An 18,892-nucleotide genomic window follows, 5' to 3' on the forward strand; every position below is an offset into this window, starting at 1 on the left:
CAAGCTTCAGAACATGAGATACAGCCAGTTAGCCTTTCCACTCTTGACCGAAACTCCAAAGACCCAGAGTAGCCCACTCTCTGCCGTGGCAATATATCTCCCAACCCTGTGGTGGGTAGACCTCCCAGCCCAAGGCCACCTGTATGCCTTTCACTTAGACCAGGCCTGTTTTGATGTCCTTGGGTACCACCCTGCCACATGCCTCCATCTCATCCTGCTAACCACCAGACATCTAAGAAGAAAGGAGCATTTTCCAGAGGTCCTTGAGGACCCTTCTCTCTTTGGAAGCTGACCAGCAGAGCTGCTAGGGTGTGGGTGGGGAGCCTTTGCAAGAGGGTGGGGAGCTTTTTCTCGGGTCCTGCGGCTGCTGGAGAAAGGGGAGAGAGCCGCAGGAGTTTAAGGCTGCTGGCTGATGCCTCAGCTGTCTGGGCTCTGATGGATGCTTGAAGAATCCCAAGGCTCTGCTGCCCCCTGTGCTCACTGCAGGCCTAGCAGCCTGTGCTGGGGAGTCCAGGCTTGGAGATACAGGCCAGCTCTGCATAGGCCTTTGTCACTTTTGTGAGTGTGGTAACCCACACTTGAGACTGAGGAGTAGTTAGAGCTTTGGTCGGGGCTGCTGCAGACCTCCAAGCTGTTCTCATTCTCTCCTTGCCTGCCTTTTCCAGTTCCTCTGACCAAAACGCAGTCTGAACCTTCTCTGAGCAGTCAAGGTAACAGTGAGTGAGCTCACAGGCTGCACTCTGCATGGCTCCGGATGGGAGGGTGCACGGAGGCGATATGTATGTCAGACCCTGAGGAGCTGAGTTTGGCTTGAGGCACCCCAGGGAAGGGAGGGGGCCTGCTGGGTTGACAGGAGGTTATGGTTTAAGTTTTCAGTTCCCCAGTTGTTCTAGACAAGAGCGTACCCGTGTGAGAATTTGCTGTGTGGCTTTAACCCATAGCAATGGCTGCGACTGTTGAAGATAGGGAAGTCTGTGGGCCAGGGCTTCAGGTGAAAGGGATATGTACTGAAATGACACCAGGCCCCTTTTCCTCCACTTGTCTGTGGTTCTCACTTTTGTGCTACCTGCCCAGGTCTAGCCTACATGCTGCGGAGTATGCGCCAGTGTGGGATTGAAATTGAACCCTATATATCCTAGTAATATAGGTGTGCAAAGGGTTGGTTCAAATTTGGCACTTATTTAGAAAGTCTCTGTGTATTTACATGTACATTCACATATATATATATATATATATATATATATATATATGAACACGGAGGTACACATATTTACATGCATGTATTTGTGCATATTTGCATAAGCATATACATACAGACATAAACACATATGAATTACGGTTTTAGTGAGCCTTTTAGAGCGTACACATACCCATATGAACATATATACTAAAAGCTAATATTCTGATGAGTTTCTGTTTTCGGCAGGAAGTTTATCATTTTTGGTAAAGTATTGATTATAATACAATAAATGCCAATTTATGTTTAAAACACATTTAATGAAAGAAAATGCAGCATTTGCATAGAGCCCAGTGATGTGATGGAGCATCTGAGTGCTGGGGCTGTGTCCTGTTTGCCAACCGATAGCTGACCTGTCTCTTCAACAACAGAATTTCTCACACAAGCATTCTCTTTAAGGAACACCATTGTTCTGAACAGGACACTCATGACACGTGAAGGCTTTAGCCATTCTGGGAGATTTTACTTCGGGATTCAGGCAGACTGGGGCTGGGGAGAGGTACACTTACTGCCTCTTCCTTTGCTGCCCTGTGTCTGTACCTTAGAAACAGCCTATGATGAGAACGCCCTCACGGACCATGTGGGAACTCCCCACCCCACCCCCCCACCCCCCCCACCCCACCCCCCCACCCCATCCCCCGTTCTCTCTTCCGGGGACTTGTTCAGTGGCCTTTTTCTGGTCACGGAACTGCAAAGTTTCCACTTTTCCCATCTAGACAAACAGGTGCTCTGGACTAGATTCAGTGATATTTTCACTTTCTCCTCTTGTGCCACTCAGCGCACCTCTATCATTGTCTCCATCACTTTCATATGTCCACATGGGAATTGCTTTCTTGGAGATTAAATGTGAGCCTCAAAAATAAGTGCACTGTTCCCATGTATGATCATCCATTTGGAGCTGTGATTCCAGTTCTTAGAGCACATGCTCTCCGGGGAGATCTGTGTGTCCACAACTCACTGCCCTCATGGGAGAGCAAGCTGTCTGTGGAGACTGAGGCCAGTGTAGAGATCTCTCTGTTGCTCAGCTCTCTCCCCTCTACAGTGTTTGTCTAGTATCAGGAACCTCTTATCGATCCATAGGTAAAGCCTTTAGAAATACGCCATCAGTTTGAGGCCCTACTGTACCACGCAGTTGTTAGACAGTGGCGTGAGAAGCCACCTTCCAAACACTATGGTTCTGATGCCACGGTCATACATAACCCTTCTTCATAGGGTGCTCTCAAGCCGCTGAACAGTCACTGTCTATTCAGGGAGAGAAACAAAAGATTTAGCTTGCTTTCAGTTTTCTGTTTCAATCTATCATTTTCATGGGTATGATAGTTGAGCCTGTGCGATAGCAACATATTTTCTTTCTTGTTTGCCTATGGGGTTCTGCAATGTTACCAATTTTAATATATCCTTGTCATATGCCATTCAGTTGTAAAACCAATATAAATTAGAAATACACATGTTAATGCATGCCGTAGTTTGAATATGGTATTATTTTGTGCTGTAAGATATTTTATTCTTCCTAATTCTACACCGAGTGAGGATTTTTGAAGTGACTAACATATAATTATGTGTGTGCATGTGTGTCTGTGCAACTGCATCATGTGAGCAAGTCCTCTGGCTTGGTTGCTGTGTGATGCAGAGCCTGTTAATCTCCTTAGCTAAGCCCTTTGCGTGTCGGTAAGCGCCCTGGCCTGCCCAGGCAGGACCAAGGCCCTGCTTCCTGCAGGATGGTTTAAGAACCACAGGGCCTGGGTTTGGCTTTGTTGACTAGACAGTATTATTTCATTACGAATTTTTAAAATGCATTGACTTTTATATTCTTCTTCAACTTAGATAATGAATCCACATGTCATTAGACACAAACATTAATGGGTGTTTACTGTGTTTGGGTTGATATACTCCAGGCAGTTTGTCAAATCCCACAAGGAAGTATTTCCACCAGTGGTCCTGAGGTCTGGCCATCCTGAGGTTTGGTCTGGGAAAGTTGATCTTTCTTCCCTTTACAAACACCTGTTTTGTTTGTTTTTTGTTTTCCCCAGCTCTTTCAGACCTTTAAGTGTTGGAAAAGAAGGGCAGAGTGAATGAAGAGTAAAAGCCCAGAATAGGCAAATAGGAGAGTGTAATTTAAAAAGGAAATATTCTGTGATTGGAGAGAAGACAGCTCAGTAGTTACGAGTGCTTACTGCTCTTTCAGAGGACCTGGGTTTGGTTCCCAGAACTTATATGGCTGCTCCCAAACATCTGTAACTCCAGTTGAGGGGACTTGATGTCCTCTTTGGGCCTTTGTGGGCACCAGGCATGAATGTAGTACACAGGCATACATTGTAGGGAAACACCCATATGTGTAAAATAAAACAAATCAAAATTTTAATTAAAAATGTAAGAAAGATTATAGAAAAAAATGATGACCAGTACCCCTGGAGATCTGGTTTCAATAGTACCCAAATCTCTTCCACTGTTCCTCCATGTTCTAGGAAAGAACAGGGGAGTTCATGATTTATTTAGCATTTCTTTAACCTTACTTATAGCTCCTGAGGCAGACTGTTTTTTACAGATGCCGTAGCCCTTGCTGCAATACTATTTAATTGAGTAGCACCAGACCATCTCTTGCCCTTAGAACTTAAGTAGTCAGTCCAAATGGAGAAATACTGTCAGTTCCAAGGCAAGTGTAAAAGATCAGTCACATTCGTATTAACCTTGGTAAAATTATAATATTTTAATTATTTTTGATTAGATAAAATTATAAAGTTGACTTCACCTATTTTTAATTTTTCTTGTTTGTAGAAAATTTCTTAATTAAAAAAATAAAAGAAAATAGTCTATTTTCAATAAAAGAAAAAAGGAAAATACATCACCTGGTTTTTTTTTTTAATGCAGCTGCTAGCAGATGTAAAACGACAGTTTGCATTAGCCGTCTCTTGAAAGGCGTCACTATTGAACCTCCATTGATTTGCTTCTTTTCAGCTCCACAAGGACAAAGCCATTCTCAGAGAAAACGCTGCTTTAGTCCCTAAAAACCTGTGTAAGGACTTCATGTGATTTCCTGTGGGCCAGAGGGCTTTGAGGTAGCGCCGAAGGCTTTGAATGAAATCGTGATGATTTTCTTCTTAGAACTAACAGATTAAAGGATTCGGTTAAGGTTTTAACAAGTGAAGTACTTAATCTCACATTTCAAATGCTGAAGAATACAACTTTTTTTTTCCCCCTCCAGAAGTGTTCAGGAAATCATCGCTTGGCAATGATGAGACAGATAAAGAGAAGAAAAAATTTCTGGGATTTTTCAAAGTTAATAAAAGGAGCAGCAGTAAGGTAATTCACCATACGCATATGACTCTGTGGGGTATAAAGGTGTTTCTCACAATATTTCTACTGCACCGATCTTGGGACTTTTTTCTAAATAATTCTGTTTAGTAATACTTAATCTTCACCTGGTGCTCCAGGCAATTATTTAAGATGAAGTCATTCACTTATTGGTAGAGTGGCAAACCTCTGGACTCCCCAGGCCAAGGTGAGCCACACGCTGCCGGGTGCCCACACTCACACGGAATGCTCTGAGACTTAGCACACAGTCCTTGGGTATATGAATGAGTGAATCTTGCATTATTAAGTTTAAGTGCCTGGTCAGAGTTCCTGCAAATAATTGCAGCTTTCTAGCTTAAAGTAGGAAGCCTGGAAGAGCTGAACTCAAGACCATTTGCAACTGTCTGGAACTAGCCCATTTTCTATAGTTTTAAATGTTTTCATACCTTTTTAACATGGCCTGAAATCATAGAACATTGTAAGTTGTTTTTGATCTCATTACTCTTTGTTAAATAAGTCTTTATATTCATATTATAGATGTAATATTGTACGATAATTTAAAGTCGTATTACAAAGAGTTAAAATGAAGGGCTTTTTGTTTGTTTTGACTTCTAACTATTTGGCAAAGAACACGTTAGTGTTATTCTATTCTTTTAATATGTGTATTTTACTAGCATGTAGTATCTGTTCCTTGCTAATAATTATGGCTCAAAAATACAAAGTTGAAGGTAAAGGGGTGGCTTAATGGGTAAGCGTTATCTGCTGTGCAACTATGAAGAAAGACCTGAGTTTGGGTTCCCAGCTCCTTGTAGAAAACCAGGCACATGTGTGTAAGACACACATAGAACACACACACACACACACACACACACACACACACACACACACACACACCGTTTTGGGGTTGTTTTTTTTTAAGAAATGACTAATATAAGTAATTGACATTAATATCACTCTCTCAGTTGGGACAGGGTCGCCATCTGTGTGGCTTTATAAGAGGTGAGGAAGCCCTTCAGCTCTACTTTACAGACCTGTACCTCTGTGCTACATAGACATCTCCTGCTCTTTCCTTCTGTGACTTGCAGCCCTGGTATTATGATTCTGCCTGTGCTTGCTGCTGGTGATGGTGCTAAAGCTTAGAAATGTAACGTGCTTTGCCCAGTGTCCCTGACCCGTTAACGCCAGGGTCTGTCCAGCTGTGGAGGCAACCAGCACCTTCCACTAGACATAAGTTACACAGAACTCCAGACTCTTAACAGGGAAACCCTCATGTCTTCAGTGATTTCAGTCTATTCCTCCTTCCTCCCGGAACCTTGTACTGGTTTTCTCATTCTGATTTGTGAATGGTGAGGTGTATAATTATATATTTTCTGCTCTTTACCATGTTGTTCTGTGTTCTTTGAGAATTTGTGCTCAGGATATGACTCTCTACTGAGATCTTTTTAGCCTTGGGGAGTTCACCCCCTCCTCTTCTTCCCCTTCCCTTCCTGGCCTCTTTTCCTTTCATGTCTAGTATAAATGAAATTAAGGAATCAAAATTCTTTAGGTCCCTTAATTGTGTTTTTGTTCCTGGTGTTGTTTAGATGAACTTGCTGAGACTGTGTTTTCTGATGTCCCCTCGGTCACCAGTTCATAATAAAACCGCCATTCCCCATTCCACACCTTAGATCTGGCTGATTCTGCAACTCCTTCTTTATGTGAGGCAAACCCAAAAAATAAAGCAAAATATAGGGGGTCGGAGTACATTTGGTTTAGCCAGTAAGGCACCTGCCAAAGCTTGGGGTTTGGAGACGACCATGTAACTTTTGATAACTAGAAAGGAGTAGACACCAGGACCCCATGACTGTTAGTCATGTGGTGGTATAATCCGCTCCGTTCATCATAAGGACATTTCCTTATGTAGTACCTTATCTTTTCTGTGTTGGAATTCTAGAGTCATTTTTCACTTTTTATGTACCTCATCTTTCATTTATTACTGCTTTATTTAAATATATTTTGCTCTAGACATCCACTTACTCAGCCTTGTCTTTATTCTCATTCTCTCTCTCTCTCTCTCTCTCTCTCTCTCTCTCTCTCTCTCTCTCTCTCTCTCTCTCTGGTGTGGTGTGTGTTATGCATACACTTCCTAGCTCTTTGCCTCTCTCCTTGTTATAGTTAGAGGTTTTTGCATGCTAAATACATCCTTACCTTTGTCCCTAAAGGCCTGGGAGAGAAGAATTATCATCACATTATACGGATCAATATGGTCCGGCAGCTCGTGCCTTTGTAATTTAGTCAGTTATAGGATTAATAAATGCTAGAATTAACACCTTTCTAAGTCCTTTATGTTAATAACTCATTCATATTGTACAATGCTTAGCAAAACTTTCAATTTCTTTATCTATAAAAAACACTTGGAGTAGCTTTAAAATGATTCTTAAAATCCTGTGATGTGATGACACAGTACAGAATCAAATCTGAGAATGGGGACTTGTGAAAGCATTCAAACTGAAGTTATATTCTAGTATATTGCCATTATGGAAGACTATGCATAGGTGTATATAGGTGAGTGAACGTTACATCCATAAAATGTCAATACAGTATATACCTTATAGGAACATAATTTTGGTTCAAGTAAGTGAGGGCCAATGTTTTATAATTTGATTTTTAATGCATGCCAGTCTTGTATCACTTTGGCATCATATATTCTCTTAAACCAGTTGCTTTCGAAACATACCCAAGTGTCATCTTGAGACCTAATTGAAAGTGTGAATTCTTGCAGGTCATGTCCCCAGATTCTCATTAGGAGGCCAGGGAATTGAATTTTCCAATTAGCTCTCCCTACCTGATCGTGTGGCTGATGGTGTATTATTGTTGGCCTTTTATGCATAGGAAGGGAATCAGCTGTTTGGTAAATGGTTTCTGTGTACACTCAGTCCATTAACTGTGCAGAGATTAAAACTGGGAAATCTTCAAGACCTAGTTAATCAGTTGATTTGTTGGGCTAACTTGTCACTTCACGGCCCCTGCTATTTTTTAAATTAAGTGTTTTCTAAATTAAAGAAATGCATTGGGGAAAGAGAAAAGGAAAAAGTAAGTCTCTTCCCATGCGTTGTGGGTTCAGTAATGTGATTTTGGAGTGAGGGAGTGCTTTGGTTAGGAGCTGTTTTAAGACAGTATTCCATTTCATAAGGTGAAGGAGTGAGTGTGGACACTGCACTCTCCATTGTCGGAAGCTTGGCCATGCCATGCCGGTGTTTTTTGCCTTAAGAGCTGCTAAGGATGCCTGCTCTTGTTGGAGCTGATTTTCCCTGGAGTTGACGGTGGGGTGCATGTCTGTGTTCTAGGCTGAGCATCTCGGGCTGTCTGGTGCAGATAGTGATGAGGACCCCTTGAAGTCAGCGTCTGGAGGGGACTTGAACGTGAGTACTTAATCCAGTGGGTGCTTCTGCTAGCCAGGCGGAACTTCCCACTGCAGGTAACAAAACTGAAGATTAGCTTCTCTTCACTCCTCTGCTTCGTTTCTGTAGTGGCTGCATATGGTTGCTTGGACTTATTTGGACAGTGTTCAGTATTTTGGCTTCTGCTCTTCTATATTCCACTAAGCACAGGCAGGAGAACCCTGCATTAGATTAGGCAAATATACACTTTCTGAAGTTTTTCACATATGCTACCAGGAGCAGGCTGATAGTTTATAACCACTGGCCACCCAGAGCTAACATTTATTAAGCTCTGTAACTATATTTTGTGCACATAACCAAGAAAGGAATCTCTTCAAACTCCATTTTACCCACATTTAAATACTGGCATCTAGAAAGTTTCCTTCTAATTTTTTTAAATACCTGAAAAAATGTAATTCATTGCATCGTATAAGGATGTATATGTTGAATATCTTTAATAAAAGTCTGACAATTACTTCTAAAATTTATCTAGACAGGGCATAGGAAAATGGCCCAGTGCCTGGCACCCACACATAAAGCCAAGTATGGCTGCTTCGTGTGCCTGTAACTCCAGATTGGAGGCTAGAAATGGGTGGATTCTGGGAGCTCACTGGCCAGCCAGTCTAGCTGAAATGGCAGTTTCCAGGGGCAGTGAGAGGCACTGTCTCAAAGGAATAAGGTGATGAGTGACAAAGTAGGACAGCCAGTGTACTCCTCTGGATTCTGCTCAGCTCATTCATTATCCTCAACACACATGTGGACACACGTGTGGACATGCACACACGTACATGCATGCACATGTGCATCCATACAGGCACACACACATGCATACATGCACACACAAATTACCCAGACAAACTTTCCGTATCAGTAACAATTTTATATTGTCACTCTTGGTCTCACCTCAGTTACCACGGCAAATTTTCTTCTAGCCAGTGTGTTTTATACTTTAAAGCATTTAATAACAATCTTGAAATAAAGTCTGGTGTAGAAATATCCATCTAAGATTTGTTTTATTTCTGTGGTTATATAGCTATAAATTAGAAAACATTTTCATATGTTAAGTTTTATAACAATTCTTCAAGATAATATAACGATATTACATTTGACATTGAATCGTTAAACATGAGAAATAAATTTTTCTTGCAAAGGCCTTTCTTCCTTCCTTCCTTCCTTCCTTCCTTTCTTTCTATCTTTCTTTCTTTCTTTCTTTCTCTCTTTCTTTCTTTTTGTTTTTTCGAGACAGGGTTTCTCTGTGTACCCCTGGCTGTCCTGGAACTCACTCTGTAGACCAGGTTGGCCTTGAACTCACAAACATCCACCTGCCTCTACCTCCCAAGTGCTGGGATTAAAGTCGTGCACCACCATCAACCAGTGCAAAGACATTTCTTAATAAAATGAAAGATAAATTGTCTTTCACCTATTCCACAGGTTCAGAAGAGACTCAGCACTAATTCAGTACATCTTTCCCCATTCACTGATTTAAACTGAGGAACACCAAAGCACAGAGACCTAGGGTCAGAATAAACAAATTGTCTTCCAAATCTGTTCACGGCCCAAACTTGGGAGCCTTCGGATGTGTAGTCACTCGGGAACAGCTGATTTCTGGGAGGTGTAAAGGTCTATCTCAGTCGTTATCCAGTGCTTGTCACACTCACACCAGTGGGTAGTTTCTAAACCTTATGTTGTGAGACTTGGAGTCTTTGTAATAGCCTTACTTTCTACTAATTTTTGCAAACAAATTCTTTTTTTTTTTTTTTTTTTTGGTTTTTTGAGACAGGGTTTCTCTGTGTAGCTTTATGCCTTTCCTGGAACTCACTCTGTAGCCCAGGCTGGCCTCTTAATGATTTGTATTTTCATGAAGTGCAAGTCTATTTTGGGGGGAGGGCAGGCAAGAATGTGGAATTTTATTTGAGATCAATCTTGGGCTTATTTTTTTGTCAAGGGCTGGGGTTAGTGAAAGTTAGCTCATTCAGACAGTGGGAGATGCCTGTTATCTAAGTTAATTGGTACAAGAAGCCCTTACTGTTGGCCTTAGAAAATGTCAAATTTCCCTTAGTTACAAAAGTCCAATTACGTTTTTAAATTCAAGGAAATAAATAAATATGTGCCCGAGGTAATTATGTCACGTCTGCCTTTAACCACAGCTGTGCTGGGATGTACTGATGCTCTGTATGCACTTGAAAACACAAGTTTAATGCTCCGAACTTAAGTGTTTCCTCCTTTCAATGGCCTCCTATGAATGCACCGTGGAAACCAGACTTCCGCCTTTATTGTAGCCACTTCTTTTTGGCAAGTAAGAATGTTTGCAGTTTTGAGGATTTAATGCAATCCCCAAAGCTCCGCTGAGCCCGCATGAACAGGGGCACACACTTGTCCATGCCTTTTCCCATACAAATCGCTCCAGCCTGAATAGAATTATGGAATGATTGTAAGGAACGCTCTTCTGTGGTAATCTTCAGTAAGTTCCTATCTGAACTAATTGCACCAGCCAGGCATTGTGTTTGTTTTGCTATTAAACAGAATTAAATCAACAGAGGATGACTTTTGATGGCTATAAACTCCCTAGTCTTTTGGGCTTGTCTTTCATCAGCCTATTTTATCCAGGAGATGTTGAAAACAAAATGTCTTCTAATATTTCACACACTCAATAAACAAACTACTTATGTTTGAGTGGGGAACCCATTATAGCCAAGGGCTTGGCATCTCCTACGTTTCAGGCTATTATATAACCAAGTAGTAACTCTTTCTATGTTAATGAATGCTAGCTTAATTTTTCAGTAAGCATCGCTAATTTGGGTGAGCCATTTTGGTGTGCTTAGGAACATAACATAGTCGTGATACCCATGGCTGGCTGACTGGATGAGTAGATAGAAAGGTGGATGGGTGGATAAATGATGGATGGTGACACATAGATGTCAGAACCTAAGCAAAAACTTCATAGGAAATGTCTAAAACATTTTTTTTTTAATTTAAGATCCTACAAATATATCTGACAATAGAACTGTTTCTATGGAAACAGGGGCCATACTCTTGGACAGGTTGATTCAGTACCATTGTTTCAGTTAGGTTTTGTTTTAGAACCAATTAAGTTAATTATAAAGTTTAGTTGGAAAAATTAACAAACAAGAATAGCTAAGAAAACCTTTAAAAAAGCCTGAGAGATGGAAAGCCTTATATTTTTTCAAGTAAATTTTGAAGCTTTGAAGAAAACTATAGCAGTTTGGCAACACTATGGTGGTATGGCAACACAGTAGGAAAACTTGGAGCCAACTGCACAGGAAATACGGACTACAGAACAGTCAGCACTCCCCAGCAGAGGCCAGTGAACATTAATAAGTGAGGGTGGGAATGACCAGGAAGAAAAGTGAAAACTGAGCATGCTCTATAGCATACAGCACAAATCCAAAGATCAAAAATCTACATGTGTATATTGAAACCAGGCATGTGACCAGCAGAAAACATGTGTGAATAATTTCTAGCTGTGGCTCAAACTCAAGATGTGCTAATGAGAACTTTGATAAATTTGACTGTGGGGTGGGGTGGGGGGGTTGGGAATGTTGAATGACAGGATGAAAAATAAAGGCATAAGAAAGCAATCCAGGAGAAAGAGGAGGGAGAGCGAGAGGAAATATGAATGTAAGAATAGTATAAAAACTATAAAACTCCAAATATCACATGGGAGAGGGCTTTTAGAAATATCGAAGGCAGATTTAAGTTGATGCATAGACAGTCTAGAAAGAAAACTGATGTGTGTGGTATGTAAATTATTGAAAATAGTTGAAACTTAGTCATGAGAAATACTAATTACACTTATAGGGAACTTTTATTACCCACCTATTAGATGGCAAAATTTCTGAAGTTTGCCCATCACTTCTGCTGGCTAGTCTGTGGGGACTCTTAAATGTGTTGCTGAGCAGAATATAAAACAACATAGCATTTAAAGTGGGGGATTTGGTACTATCTAGCCAAACTGTTAAGTAGATTTATTATTCCTTGCATCAGAAATTCTACTTTTAGAAAGCTATTGATCGTAAAAGCTCCTTTATCAGAGTCTGTGGTGATGCAGGAGTCCATTTCTTACGGCATCATTTGTAATAGCAAGAGCTAAACAACGCCCACAGGCTCCTGAGTGGGAGCCTGAGCGGGTAAACAACCGTGATTCAGCATGATTCACTGCAGCATTGTGAAGGGAAGAAAATGATGTTTACCTACTGATGTGAGGTCTTCTCTGGGATATATATTTCCCCATTAGAAAAAAGAGGAATAATTATTTTTAATGTAAAACAAAGTCTGTAATGAAGCTTTGATATGCCAGGTCAACCGTTGATTTTGAAAATCATTCAAGTCCTAGGACAGGATGACATGTAATGAAATGGTGACTGTCCCTACAGGTGACCTTAGCTGCTACCCCAGCCCTGCCTGGCATCAGTGGTTAGCTTAGTTATATGATCTCAGTCCATCTTCCTTTTACAGACACAGAAAAATCCAATTTCCAGAGGTGGATGATTGATCGAATCTGTTGCACTTGTTGAATCCCTTTGTGGGTGTTTAATGAGATCTCTGCTTTGCCAGAGTGCATAGATGACACAGTATTCCTTCAGAACACCGTGCTGCCGTTGCCTGTTACTTTGCTGTTGTCTTCTAGCCTGCAGGTACACCCTCAAACTGACAAGAAGGCAGGGTCAGATTGCGTTAGCAGGCGGGGGCACAGAAGCCCTTCATATCTTTGTACGTTCTCTGTTTTGAAGGACTGAAGGCAGCCATTCCTCCTTCTAGTTGTACTATTTAGACTGAGAGACTCCCAGTACACAGATCCAGTGATAAATTGCAAGCTCTTCATCTCCTGGTTTCTTCTTCTTCTAGGCCCGATACTGTGTATTGCCTTAAGAGCTGTGAGATGATGGCTCTGTGACTCTTGAGCACTCCTCTGCCATTAGGCTGCTCTGTGCTTTTATATAACTTTTCCAGCCACAGACAGTAGAGTGCTTGGAAGGGTGTGTGTGTGTGTGTGTGTGTCTGTGGTAAGGGTATGGTCAGTATGAGACCCAGGCCAAGTACCTGCCTCAGGGTCAGGAGCTGATCTTTATATTCCATCCTCGCAGGGGGACCTGTCCATCTTTCCTTCCTCAACTGTAAAACAGCATCCTTCAGGAGAGCTCAGTATAAAGATTAGCGTTGCATGGCTCACTTAACACCACCCACCGGGAAGCCTTCTGAAATACTGAACACAACTGAGTGGGGCCTTGTCAGAGGGGTTGCAGATATTGTTGATTGCTTTTTTCTTTAGAAGCTTGTAACTAGGTTATCATATCTATGAAACAAACAACTACAAAAAAAGGTATCAATATAAATGGTTCATATAACCCACTTCTCAGGAAAATTCAGTTTCTATAGACTGAAGTTTACTTTAAAGATTTAGCTTCCTTCTGTTATTTGAATCAAATTAAGTATACTCAGTACTTTTCTAATAACTTCAAATGATTTTCTTGGAATTCCACATTTTCCAGGAAGCATTTCTTTCTGTGTCTATGGATGGAATGTGCTTTAGAGGATTTGTCATTAGCTCAGGTACACTGAGCAAGGCATGCTGACCTTTCCAGAATTAACATGGGAAATAATCTACCTTTAATAGGCCCCATCATTTGCTTAAAAAAATCCTATAAATGAACCAATCTACAATTCATTAACAAGAGGTTCATTGGTACTGTTGTCTTGCTACTGTGAAGTCAAAGGCTTTTTGATGAATGAGTTAAAGAATCAGGGATCAAAACATAAGTACATAAAATTCAAACTAGAGGCAGTTTATTCACTTGCCCCGTTCAAGTCCTGGGGAAAATTGGTACTGTGGCATTGGCTCCCCTGGGTAGAAGGAGTCTCTTGCTGTGTTTTGCAGTGGCTTCCATATTCAAAGCCCTCATAAGCTCTCTGTAGTCTTTACCCACAAGCCCAGCCATTTAGGACTCCAGAAAATAGCAAGGAAGCCCATGAACACAAGGACAACTTAGGAAAGGTCATTAGAAATACCGTCTTCAGGAAATTCTGTCATATTTCCAGATGCATTCCAGCCTAGCTTCCTTCCCAGCTGGTGCTGGCCTAGGTGAAGAAGACAATGAACTCCCAGAGGCTGCCAGAAGCATGTGTGTGGAGCTGGCTCACCACAGGGTGTCAGTGTTCCCACAAGTACAAGGAATCAGGCTTGCCCTAGCCTGGAAAAGCTCAAGAAGGCTGTTTCTGGAACATTCACAAATTGCTAATAAGAAAATATATCCTGAGGGCTGAGCCATGTGCTTTTAGGGTAGAACTAACTTTTGTTAGAAATCAATTTTGTATAGTCTGTATCTTTACATTATATATTCAATATTGTAAAATGAATAGCAGATGGCAATTTAAAAATATATTTTTATTTATTCTTTGGGAATTTCATGCATGTATACAGTATATTTTGATCATATCCACTCCACTCCACTCCCTAACTCTTAACTCCAAGATCACAACACCATGTTTCTCTCCCCAACTTAAGGTCCCCTTTGTTGGTTTGTTGTTGTTGCTGTTGTTGTTAAATCCGCTGCATCTAATTAGTGCTAGCTACCAGTCCGTGCATGAGTAGCCTGGGAGTCACATCAAATGCTTCTGGTCTCCAAGGTTTCTTGTCACTTTGTACCTTTCTTGGTGGTAGAGCCACTCTGATGTACACGTAGAGTGGCAGATTTGCTCTCCCCTTTCCCCCATTTAAAATCATATGCTTAAAATTTTGCCCTGCTGTCTTCATAGTGAAAAGGCTGGATGTGCTTTTGGAAAAGGAAGCTGGGAGTCCAGCTCAGTGGAAAGCCATTGCCTAGCGCACCAGGCCCTGGGTTCCATCTGCAGTACAGAAAGGAGACTGACTCTGGGTTGTGTCTGTACGAATTTGGATTCTGACTTTAGCACTTAGAGTCCTCTGACCTTATAGAGCCCTGTCTTTCCCTGTGTTGGGTGGATTTAACATCCCCGCCACCCCAGCGTCTTTAGGGAAACTGAATGATCCCGAGTGAGTGGAAGCAGAGTGAGGGCTCTCGGTCATTTCTTGATAAAGCTCACGGATCTGTCACTTGTTACTGTTTCACTCATGCAGGCCACCATGGTCTCCAAAACTGTTTGCATTTGGAAGTTTTGTTGTTGCTGTTGTTGTTTTAATGAAGCTAGCAGAAGAATTAGTAAATCAGTGCAACTGGGAATTTTGTGGCTTTCACAGGACTGTGCCACTACATTGATTCCTGCAAGGGCATGCTCCTGCCAGAAACAAGTACCAGTTCATTGTGAAGTCGCTCAGTTTTGAGTTTCTTTTCCCATGACTCAGTTGTGAAATTCCTGTACGTTGGAGGTATGTAGACCTCAACACACAGTTGAGAGGAGTTATCAAATATTTTTTTCTGTGTGTACTTGTGCAAAATAGTAATTAAAATGTTCACATTAGGCTGATGAGATGACTCAGCATGTAAAGGCACTTGCTGCCAAGTTTGATGACCCCAGTTCAGTTCCTGGGACCCACATGATAGAAGAAAAGTGACTGCAGCAAGCTGCCCTCTGTCTGACCTCCATATATGTCCCCCCATGAAATAAATGGAAAAATTATATTAAAAATAAAATAGTCATGCTATGTCCTTCTTAGAGCTAATGTGGGAGCTGTCAGAGAAACATTCATATTTAAAGCTTCAGTGAGTTTTCCTCCCAAAGTATTTGCAATGAGAGTTCAGATTAATGCCCCTTATCCAACAAATACTTGGCACAAGAAGTATCTGCAGTATTTGTGTTTGGTTTTCCAGCTGATAGTCCTTAATTCAAAAGTTCAAAATCTGAAAGGCTTCACAATGGGAAACATAAGCATCATGTCAGTACCCAAAACCTTTGGAATGTCAGAGCTTGTTAGATTCCTAATTGCCCAATTAGAGATGCTGTGTTCATCAGCATCTGCTACTGAAGCGAGATGTCTTTAGATGAGGTTAGGAAGATGGCTTAGTGGGTAAAGTTTCTGTCACAGAAGCATGAAAAAACCAAGATCAGGCTTGCCAGCACCCACCTTCGAAAAAGAAAAACGTGTGGCCATGTATGCCCATAATCCCAGCATTGGGAGGCAGAGCCAGGAGGATCTTGGGGACTCAATGAGCTCCAAGTTCAGTGAGAGACCAAGTCTCAAAAAAAGAAGGTAGAGAGTGGTAGAGGAAGCCATGTGCTGTCCACATGTGTTCTCTGCAGGCAAACCCACAACTGTGCACATGCATATTAAAATTAAAAGTATCTAAAGCAGTCTGGGATGTAGCTTAATGATAGAGCGTCAGCCTACCCTATTGTGTGCATGATCCTGGATGCCATCTCCATAAACACACACACACACACACACACACACACACACACACACACACACACACACTCACTCTCTCTGTCTCTCTGTGTCTCTCTGTGTCTCTCTGTCTCTCTCTCTCTCTCTCTCTCTCTCTCTCTCTCTCTCTCTCTCTCTCTCTCTCCCCGCCCCACCCCCAATTTTTAAAAAGGTTTATCTTAGCTCACATTTTGCATTTTGGAGGTTTCAAGTCATAGTTGATTATCCTGTTGCTTTGGGGCTTAGGTAAGGTAGCAGATTATAAGGGAAGTGTGTGGCAGAGAAGGCTGGTCATCTCATAGTGGCCAGGAACCCAAGAAAGAAGAGGATGAGATTCGAATATCCCTATCAAGGCTATTCCTTCAGTGATCTAAACTCTTTGTACTAGGTCCCCTTTTGAAGCTTCTGCCACTTCCTAATAGGTTCTAAGAACTAAGTCATGGCTTTCAGGGATACTCCACACCCAGCAATTGCAGATGCTTAGCTTGTAGTACATAACAGAGCCTGAAAAATTGATTGACAGTCATTAACTCTAGGTGAAAAAAAAGAAAAAAAGGAAGTATAGATTTTTTAAAAAACTTTTTATTGATTCATTTTGGATTTCATATCATGCACCCCAATCCTATTCATCTCCCTATCTCTTTTTATCCACATTTTGCCTTTGCAACATCCTCCCCCAAACAAAATAAAATTTAATTAAAAGAAAAAACTCTCATCATGGAAGCTGTACTGAGGCACAGTGAGTCACACAGTGTACCCTTTAGTCCAAACATCTTCACTTGCAAGTGTTTATTGCAGTGAGTCATTGGTGTGATTCAAGGCTGGCTTCTGCTACACTATCAATAATGACCCTCACTGGGACTCCTCTTGAATATCCTGTTGTTGTCCTGTGTCATGGAGAGCCTGCAGCTTTGGATCTGTAGAACCACCCCTTCACATGCTCTAAAAGTTCATAGATAAGGTGGATGTTGGGGTGGACCACCTCATAGCCCTGGTTCTGGGCTTGGGTGGTCGTTGGGTTGGTCTGCCCGCCAGTTCTCCTTTATCCTTACTATCAGAGAGAACTCTCCAGCATGGCCTAGCTAGCTCACCCAATGGAACAGACTGCAAGGGAAAGGGCCATTTATCCTGTTCTCAAGCTCTGAGGGCCAGCTCACCCATACCCACACCTCCAGGGCCAGTTCTACTGTGCTGCCCAGACAACGCGAAGGGGCCCACTCTCCAGAATGCTGCAGCCGGTGAGGGGTGGGGCCAACTCTGTGCAGCCCTTGGATATCAACATTGTCCCCAGGTGGCAATCTAGACCAGGGACATCCACATGGCCTTTGGTGTGCCTTGGACATTGACACAGACCCCTACTGCTTCATGGCCATCAACCCAGTCATGGCCCTCAGTGACAACATGGGCCAGGACTTGACTTCACCATGGTCTCAGGTGGCTTCACATCAGGCTGTTTCTCTCCACCTTTGAGTCTTCGGCTCTACCTCTCTTCATCATGCTCAAACCATTCAGCTTTTCTCTTTCTCTCCCATCTCTCCATCCCATACTTGCACGGTATAGTGGCTAGGAAGTACAGATTTTTAACTTCTACTGAAAACATGGTATTTGTAGGGATTCTGGGGGTAGAAAATGTCCCTCTCAAAACACTTATTTCCCCTTTCCCCCTTAAGGCATGACTTGCTGTTTCTCACATCCTTAGTTCTTTCCTGGCCTTGTCCCTATTCTCTAACAGGTGAATACAAAGCTAGACTCTCACATGGCTACATGCCGATTGGTTTAAGTTGCTTCAGGTACTAAGGAGGGGTGACTTGCAGAGCACTGGACCCATGATCATTTCCATCCAGGAGATGGTAGTTCTGTATTCTCTATGCCTAAACAGAAACCTAGGGTGCTCTCTGCTTCCTTTGTCTACTGTTGCACCTGTGACCCACTGTCAGGTCATCTGCTACCTGCAAGGAGCACGCAGAACATCATGTTGTGGCACAGCCCTGTTGCCATCATCTTGCCCAGGCTGATGCTCCCAACTCCCAGCACAGTCTATGCAACCACCTTCTAATTTTGGAGTTTGTGGTCCTGGTACAGCCCTTCAAAAGCTAGAGAGATGCTGTCTGCAGCCTCCTTGGCTTAGAGCCTTGGAAGTCTGGCTGCCTGAGAAGGATGCGTCTTCCTGGGGCCTCCTCATTTCTTCAATCTCATCTCTTCCTGTGTTGCTCCCTCAAACTTCCTGTGCACATTTGCTTGTGCCTGTATCTAGATCTGTATGGAGACAGGCTTTCTATACTATGGCTTTTCCCTGGATATGTCCTTTCAAACAATTGTAGAGTCTTTTTTCTACTCATTGCCCAACACCTATGCTATCTCAGACCTCTTGCTACCTTGTTCTAATGCTCTGGATTTATTTTCAGTTTGTACCCTGAGAATGTTGAGTGGTGGGCACAAGGCCAGCTGCGCTTTGCACATTCTTATGATCTCATGTGTTCTTTCTACAATGAGTTATTTCTTCCCGAAGCTGTCTGATGTTAGCTCTCTTGTCTGCTTTCTCCCTGGACTTAGCAGGCAAAGTGTGTCCAGCAATGTAGCTATGGG

The 18,892-nt window shown here is 42.1% G+C and overlaps 1 protein-coding gene across 1 annotated transcript in view; it reads left to right on the top strand.

The window, feature by feature from the left end:
* Positions 1-18,892, top strand: part of Cobl (cordon-bleu WH2 repeat protein) — a 233,115-nt gene that overhangs the window by 94,501 nt on the left and 119,722 nt on the right. The window contains exons 5-6 of the mRNA XM_059275430.1: positions 4,440-4,537; positions 7,855-7,929. Of these exons, the coding sequence (XP_059131413.1) occupies positions 4,440-4,537; positions 7,855-7,929 (173 nt within the window). The remainder of the gene's footprint in view (positions 1-4,439; positions 4,538-7,854; positions 7,930-18,892) is intronic.

Source organism: Peromyscus eremicus, chromosome 10 (genome assembly GCF_949786415.1).
Source record: "Peromyscus eremicus chromosome 10, PerEre_H2_v1, whole genome shotgun sequence".
Classification (NCBI taxonomy): Eukaryota; Metazoa; Chordata; class Mammalia; order Rodentia; family Cricetidae; genus Peromyscus; species Peromyscus eremicus.